At 45.6% G+C, this 8,844-nt stretch overlaps 1 protein-coding gene and 1 non-coding gene across 2 annotated transcripts in view; both read right to left on the minus strand.

Moving 5' to 3' along the window:
* The window catches only part of UVRAG (UV radiation resistance associated), a gene marked incomplete at its 5' end in the record, with an annotated part of 56,867 nt that overhangs the window by 34,908 nt on the left and 13,115 nt on the right, over positions 1-8,844 (minus strand). Inside the window, one exon of the mRNA XM_015406511.1 lies at positions 2,485-2,501. Coding sequence (XP_015261997.1) covers positions 2,485-2,501 — 17 coding nt within the window. The remainder of the gene's footprint in view (positions 1-2,484; positions 2,502-8,844) is intronic.
* TRNAV-GAC lies at positions 6,275-6,346 on the minus strand. Its single transcript has one exon. It is a non-coding gene; the product is annotated as a tRNA-Val (tRNA).

The raw sequence follows: 8,844 nt of genomic DNA on the forward strand, positions 1-8,844 counted from the left end.
GTGAAGACAGAGGCAAAAAATGCATTCAGCTTCTCAGCCATTTCCCTATCATCCTTCACTACTCCTTTTACCCCTCGGTCATCCAAGGACCCCACTGCCTCCCTGGCTGGTTTCCTGCTTCTAATGTATTTGAAGAAAGTTTTATAGTTGATCTTTATGTTTTTTGCTATATGCTCCTCATATTTTTTTTTGCCTTCCTGACCACAGACTTGCATTTTATTTGCCATAGCCTGTGTTCCATTTTATTAACCTCACTGAGACTAGCTTTGCACCGCTTAAAGGAATCCTTCTTACCTTTTACAGCTTCCATCACTTTGTTCGTTAACCATGCAGGCTTTTTCTATACCTATTTTTGCCTTTCCTAACCTGTGGTATATATTTTTTCTGAGCTTCTAGGATTGTAGTTTTAAATAGTCTCCAAGCTTCCCCAATGGTTTTGTCTTTTCAGTTTCCTCCTCACATGTCTCCTCATATCAGAGAAGTTATCCCTTTTAAAGTTAAAAGTGGTTGTGTCAGTCTTTTTGGGCAACTCCCTATTTATACAAATGTTGAACTCAATAACATTATGGTCACTGTTCCCAAGCAGTGTAATCACTTTTACATCTCTCACTAGGTCTTGGGCATTACTTAGGACCAAATCCAGGATCGCCTCCCCCCTGGTAGGTTCTGTGACCATCTGTTCCATAGCACAGTCATTGAGAATGTCTAGAAACTCAATCTCTTTTTCCTGACCTGAACACATATTGACCCTATCAATGTGTGGTTAGTTAAAATCACCCATTACGACACAGTTATTTCTTGTAGCCTCTATCTTTATTCATTCATAATTTTATAATCCTCTGTCTTTTGATCTCGTGGGCGATAACAAACTCCCAGTGTTAAGCTTCCTTTTGGGCCCACTGTTTCAACCCATAGCATTTCCAGAAGCGAATACAATTCTCTTACCCTCTCAATTTTATTGGACTGTATACCCTCTCTTAACAACTCCTTCCTTGCTTTTTGCTATGTATTTACTGTCAATATTACTTTTGAAAGTTTTGGTGCTGGACCATCACCACCCAAGTCAAGCCCAAGGAAGAAGAAGAGGAAGAGAAAGAAGAGGAACAAGAGGAAGAAGAAGAAAAAGAAGAGGAGGAGGAGGAGATTAGATTTGGTAGCCCTTCACTACCCGAAGGAGTTTCAGAGCAGCTTACAATTTCCTTTCCCTTCTCTTTCCCACAACAGACACCCTGTGAGGTAGGTAGGGCTGAGAGAGCTCTTTTGAGGACTGCCCTTGAGAGAACAGTTCTGGAAGAACTTGTGACTGACCCAAGGTCACACCAGCAACTGCATGTGGAGGAGTGGGGAATCAAACCTGGTTCTCCCAGATTAAAGTCCACGCTCCTAACCACTACACCAAACTGTCTCTTAAGTTGCAAAGTGCTTCTTGGAAGCCAGTCCCTTACTTCAAGCTCCTCCAGGATCGCTCTTACAGATCCACCATGTGGATGCCTGCCGCTGGCCCTCAAAAGCACAGAGATTCCTGCGGGCGGACGTGGCTTTTGAAGCCTGCTGGTCATCTTCTTGTCATCCCAGCTTTGTAAGCAAGGCATCCAACTCCCAGCTAAACACTCGCATCCTGTCGTTTCTTTGGCCATGTTTCCATGCGGCTTGCCAAGAAGTTTTCCAACAGCGAGGCTAAAAATAAGAAGCCTTCTTCCAGATGTAGCTGAAGCAGAGGAAAGGTTTCGCCAATAAAGCTATTGCATAAGAACGACACAACTCGGTGCCAAGGATTGCCTTGGTATCTTCTTGCCAACATCAATTTTGGGTCTATCAATATAGGTTTTTGCCCTGCTTTTTCAAGTGAACTCAGGCCAGCCAACATCTATTGGACCCACTGCCTGTTATTATGAGCAGCATTATAATGCTCTAATAATAGGTCAATTCAACAATGCTCAGAAACAGCTAGGTTCAGCCCAGGAACACTTGAGAGACCAGATCAAGATGGGGAGCCGTGTTAGTCTGTCTGTAGCAGTAGAAAAGAGCAAGAGTCCAGGAGCACCTTCAAGACTAACCAAATTGGTGGCAGGGGAGGAGCTTTTGTGAGTCACAGCTCACTTCTTCAGATACCTGAAGAAGTGAACAGTGACTCACGAAAGCTCACAGTAATGGACTCATGCTCTTTTCTACTGCTTGAGAGACCAACGAGTTTTTGGGGGTATATGCTTTCAAGAATCAAAGAAGAAGAGAAGAAGAGATTGGATTAATACCCTGCCTTTCACTCAGAGTGGCTTACAAACTCCTTTCCCTTCCCCTCCCCACAACAGACACCCTGTGAGGTAGGTGGGGCCGAGAGAGCTCTTTCCAAGACTGTCCTTGAGAGAACAGCTCTGACAGAACTATGGCTTGCCCAAGGTCATCCAGCAGCTGCAAGTGGCGGAGTGGGGAATCAACCCCGGTTCTCCCAGATGACAGTCCGCAAACTTACCCACTGCACCAAACTGGCTCTCTGATGAGCTCTGATAAGCTCTCCTTACCAGGTACAGCTGGCCTTCCTGAAACTAAAACCAGGGGAATACCAGTACACTGTCTTCAGTCCTTAATCAGAATCAAACTTTTTATCGTTATTGGCCCTCACCCTGTCTTCCAGGAACGCAGCCAGGCATACATGGGGTTCACCCCATCGTATCCCCATATCGAGTAGGGTGGCTCCCCCCCCCCCGCCGCCGCCAAGTTGAAACTGACTAATGGAGATCGTGCAGGTTTTCAAGGCAGGAGACGCAAGGAGGTGGTTCGCCGTTATCTGCCAGCGCGCAGCAACCCTGGAACTTCCTTAGCCGTCTCCCATCCACATACCCGTTTAGCTTCCGAGATCTGACCAGGTTTTATTTTGTAACAACAAACAAGCAAACAAACCAAGGACAACGACACACAAAAACAAACAATGAGAGAGTCTATCCGTTAAGTACCTCTTAAATTTATCTCTCTGAACAAAGGTAAATTTCTACACCTTATCAGGTTGATTTAAACTTTTGCACGTATTACCAGGGGTCGTTTCGTAGAAGAAGAGGTGCAGGAGCTCATTCGCGTAACTTATTTGCATATGCCACACCCCCTGACATCACCGGAAGTGTGTCAGAAGGCAACACCCACCGCTCAGGCTCCACTGGACTGTTCTGGATTGCTAGCTATGGGGGGGGGGACGTGCAGATCTGTCCTCACAGAGGAGGGAGAGCTTGTACCTGAATAAAACTTGGTCTTAAAGGTGCCACTGGACTGTTTTGGATTGCTAGCTATGGGTGGGGGGGACGTGCAGATCTGCCTTCACAGAGGAAGGAGAGCTTGTACCTGAGCCATGACCCCTCCTCCAGTGGCAGTGGCGGGGGAATGAGAGTTGGCTAACATTTCTTCTTTGCCCTCCTCTATGAATTTAGACGATGCCCCTGTAGCCTGGGTGCTATTGAATCTGTTTCCCATGTTCTATTAAATTGTCCATTATACAATAAGATCCGAGAAAAATTTTTGAACTCCCTTCTCTGTACTTGGTGTGGCCTTCCGGACAGTGTCAAGGCCCAGCGGTTACTTTCCGGTTACAACTTTCTCATAACCTCTAATGTCGCCTGTTTTCTCCAGTCTGCAATTCGATCCAGGGAAGCTTTTAACTGATCTGTTTCATTTTGGTTGGCCTTACGATCGATGCACTTAAAAAAAAAATTAATGTACTTTTATTGTTCACATGCCAATAAAGGTTATCTATCTATCTATCTATCTATCTATCTATCTATTCCTTGCCCATCAGCATGGCTGAAGTCAATTGGTTTGGAGAAATCAGTGACCAACAACCCCCCAAAACTCTCAGGTGGTTTGTATGACCAACTTCTTGGGAAGAAGTGCTACACATCCTCATGGCTATATCGAGAAAAGACAGGCGAGCAAACTTATATTAGAAATTTTAAAAAACAAGGAAAGACCTGCAAATCTTTGATGGGGAGGACAGCTACAATAAAGATGAGCATTTAACCAAGATTTTATAGATGGTATATGACCCCTGATAAATTAGCAAAAATGTACCCTGAATTACCAAACGAATGTTGGAAATGTAAAAAAAAAATGTTGTTTTTTTCTTTCATATGTGGTAGACATGTGATAAAGCTAAAAAATACTGGTCTTGGATCCATGAAACATTACAAAAAATCGTTAACAAATACTGTATCGTCTATGCCTGAAATGTTTTTTACTGAATACTGTACTGGAAATGTATAAAAAGCAAGATTGATATCTTATTATACATGTTGTAACCACTGCAAGAATACTCTATGATAAAGACTGGAGAAGAAACAAAACCCCTACGAAAGAAGAAGTTATAAACAAAATTTTTGAAACCGCAGAGATGGACCATTTAACTTCAATTTTGAGAGAACAAAATGGAACAGCTTTGGAAAATACATGGTCCGCATTTTATAAATGGATTGAAGAAAATCAGGGCTATTTTTGGGCAGGAACGCACAGGAACGGAGTTCCGGCTGGCTCCTGAGTTGGCCACGCCCAGCAGGAACTCATTAGCATAATAGGCCACACCCAACAGCAGAAACTCATTAGGATTGGCTACATTAAGGGGTGTGTGGCCTAACATGCAAAGGAGTCCCTGCTACAAAAAAAGGCCCTGGGTTTTGACAACAAACAAGGTAAACAGAATAAGAAGGGAAAGGTGGGTGTGGCTGTATAACCACACTTCTGGTAACATGGGGTGTGTGGTCTAATGTGCTAATGAGCTGTGCTGGCAGGGGTGTGGCCTAATATGCTAATGAGTTTCTCCTGTTGGGTGTGGCCTATTATGCTAATGAGTTCCTGCTGGGCTTTTTCTACAAAAAGAGCCCTGAAATAGTAACTGATCTTTACGGGCATATCACCGAAATAGAAGAACAATGAATTACATGCTTTAGTGTATGCAAAGATTTTTATGTGAACATTATAAGGTGTCGAAAAGTAAGGATAACTGGTTGATGTGTGAGGTTAATAACCGGATATAGTGTGGATGCAAATTTCACCCGATTATATATTTGTACGTCTGTATGTCTGTCTGTTTCTCGTAGAATTAAAAAAAAGTATTTTATAAAAAAACAGAAAAGACAGGCAAGCGATCTAGCGATCGGCAGTTCTCGCATGACTTGTTCAAACCATCTCCAGACATAAGCCTGAATTTGAGGGAAGCAAAGTAATTTGAGAAAACAGGTTGATGAATGCCAAATACATACGCGGCATAAATGCGAGGCGATTCCTCCCCACCCCTCGCCACGAGATGATTGCCCTTTAAGAAAGCAACCTTTCAAATCTGTTCCAGCTATTCCACAGAATAATTGCATCTGATTTGGTTCCACAATCAATTCTTGTTTACGTCGAAGGAGCAGGCGCTGCTATTAACCAAACGTCAAGAAATCACTGTCAGATTCCACCAAAATATCGCAATAATTCCCCTGACAAACTGTGGGGGGCTTGGAAGCTAGCCCAACTCTGACCCCATTCGACTTACAGATATCATGGTGGACAATTATATACTATTTGCATGGATGGGTATATTTTAAAAGGTAGCAGTGATGTCTTGATTTTTTCATTGTAAAAAGGACAGGAAATTCATATCCGTGGGCAAAATCTCAACGTTCCATAAATAAAGCTATATTCTCAAATGTTTTTAATACTAATTGCACGGAAGTCTAATAGGGACATAGCAGACATAGGGCAAACAGGTCGAAGGTAAAGGTAAAGGTTTCCCTTGCTCCGAAAGCCAGTCGAATCCGACTCTAGGGGGCGGTGCTCATCTCCGTTTCCAAGCCAAAGAGTCAGCGCTGCCTGAAGACTTTTCCGTGGTCATGTGGCCAGTATGACCGAATGCTGAGGCACACAGAACACTGTTACCTTCCCACTGAACTGGTACCTATTTATCTACTTGCAATTTCTTGCTCTCAAACTGCTAGGTTGGCAGGAGCTGGGGCCAGAGACGGGAGCTCAAGGCACCAGGGTCTCTACGCCAAAGGAGAAACGGACACAAATCTGACATTAAGAATCACAACACTGAGAAACCTGTAGGAGAACACTTCAGCATTCCAAGACATTCAACAGGGGACCTCAAAGTCGCTTGGGGGGCAACAGTGGGAGGGATTCTGGAGGTCTGGCCCTGCTGGTGGACCTCCTGATGGCGCCTGGGACCTTCTGCACGTCAAGCAGAGGCTCTGCCACTGAGCCACAGCCCCTCTCCATGGCCTTTCACATCACCTACTGCCTGGTCCTTTTTAACTGGGGATGCCAGGGATTGAACCTGGGACCTTCTGCACGTCAAGCAGAGGCTCTGCCACTGAGCCACAGCCCCTCTCCATGGCTCTCCAGGGTCTCAGGCTGAGGCCTTTCACATCACCTACTGCCTGGTCCTTTTTAACTGGGGATGCCGGGGATTGAACCTGGGACCTTCTACATGCCAAGCAGAGGCTCTGCCACTGAGCCACGGCCCCTTGCCTCATACTGAATCTGACCATTGTTCTATCAAGGTCAGTACTGTCTACTCAGACTGGCAGCAATCCAAACCAATCCAAATACCTTTATTGGCATAAAAAGAAAAAAGGTACAACATGGCCAATTCACAGAGAATTTCAATTATAAAAACCATCAAGCATCACACAGAAAAGCTAGACTTTTGCTCCCTGATTGTTATGGCAGCCAAGAGGTAGCTTGCACGCGTGTCATGAAATGTCATGCCAGGGAGCGGCGATATAAACTTTATAAAGGACAAAAACGGGTTTTCTTAACTTAAAGTAAAAACATGCTTAAAGCATTAGCACTCTTGCAATGTTTTGTTTATTTAACAGTGTTTGATAGCTGACACCTCTTGCTCTGAATGATGGCATCAAAATGTCTGTGCTGTCGCAATCTTGAGTGTGCTGTTCAGGTGTGTAACTGTAAGCTGCAAACCTACAATGACACAGCAGCAGCAGCGGAACTGGAAGAAGCGGCAGAAGACAGCCAGTTCCACTGCGGGCCTGATGGAAGCCCTCCGGGGGTCTCGTCCGGCCCCCGGGGCACTTGTTTGACACCCTTGGATTAAGGCTTAGGACAGGAGAGCTTCCAACCAGTCAAAAGAAAACCTTCGCCGGAGCTCTCCGTACTCAGATCCTTCCCGTTTCTGATACGTGCTGCAGTCAGCCGACCAAGCAGCTTAGCATCGACCTTTCTGGATGGCTGGATGCGGATCGGCCTCATCCTCTCCCCCCCACCCCGCCCCGGACCGCATGTGCTTCGTTCTGGGCCGCCCGCCACGAATGTGCAGACTAAAATACAACAGTCGCACATCCTATAGCTATTTCTCACAAGAGAAATAAATACAGGGAAGGTCAGGCTGGCCAAAACAACCTTAGTTTACGCCGGGTTTATTCAAACAAAAGTAACGACCTCTGGGGACTTGGAAAACAAGAGAGAGTGCTTTTTGGCAAGGGGAGAGATACGGGATACCCAAGCCGCAAACACCCAGTGCCGTTATTAAAAAGGACCTCGATTAAAATGGGGCTTCGGAATGAAAACACGAAACCTGAACAAACAAGTCTTTATGCTTGCCTAGAGACTAGACCCTAAAGAGGTACTGCTACACTCGCCGTGAGCGTCACCCCGCACATGCAAACCCTACAGAACGGAACAATTAATCTGACATTTTGTCTTTGGAATTTCCTTTCCCTATCAGCATTTCCTACAGACTTCTCCGTGTTCTATTCCACCTCGTCCTCATCCAGTCCCTTACGGAGCGTGACCCACGGCCGAGGCCGTGATCGGACACAAGCCAAGAGGTGGGTGGAGACGGAGGGTCTTGGAAAGATCTCTTCCTGACGCACCACCAGCTTCCGGTGTGACATCCGGCAAGCGGCTCTGCGGCACTGGATGAGAAGATTCCAAACGTTGGATGGCCCAAAGGCTTTGCACGCACTTGGGATGAATTGGGTCTCTCGAAGTCAACCAAAGTTGGGGACAAGACATCTCAGTCCAAGGTCTCCTGTTTGGCCTACTGTATGCTCCAACCCAGAGGTGGCAAACACCCATTTCCTAGAGCAGGGGTGTCAAATATGTGGCCCGGGGGCCGGATCAGGCCCCTGGAGGTCTTCTATCAGGCCCGCAGTGGAACTGCCTGTCTTCTGCTGCTTCTTCCAGTTCTGCTACGTCATTGTAGGTTTGCAGCTTACAGATACACATCTGAACAGCATACTCAAGATTGCAAACAGCACACACATTTTGACGCAGTAATTCAGAGCAAGGTGTCAGTCATCCGACACCGCTAAATAAACAAAATATTGCAAGAGGGCTAATGTTTTAAGCATGTTTTTATTTTAAGTAAAAAAACCCCAAACACCTTTATGTTTATGTCCTTTATAAAGTTTATATCTCTGCTACCTGGCATTACATTTTATGACACACGTGGCCCAGCCCGACAAGGTCATAACAAACAACAAATGAGTTTGACACCCCTGTCCTACAGGCAAAGCAGGAATGTGAACAACAAAACAACCAATTGCTCACGAGCCCTTTTCCCCCTGTAGGGATCTCTGAAAAAGATCAGTTTTAATGCCACTGAAACGCAACCAAGTACCAAAAAGAACCATAACCTGGATGGCCCAAGATCTCGTCAGATCTCAGAAGCTAAGCAGGGTTGGCCATGGCTAGTAAGGGGATGGGAGACCACCAAAGAAGTCCAAGGCCACTACGCAGAGGCAGGCAATGGCAAAACACCCAGAATCCCAGAGCTGGAAGGGCCCATAGAGGCCATCTAGTCCAACCCCCTGCTCAATGCAGGATGAGCCTAGAGCAGTGACGGCGAACCTTTTAGAGACC

Source organism: Gekko japonicus, unplaced genomic scaffold (assembly GCF_001447785.1).
Source record: "Gekko japonicus isolate JY-2015 unplaced genomic scaffold, Gekko_japonicus_V1.1 scaffold5254, whole genome shotgun sequence".
NCBI classification, from domain to species: Eukaryota; Metazoa; Chordata; class Lepidosauria; order Squamata; family Gekkonidae; genus Gekko; species Gekko japonicus.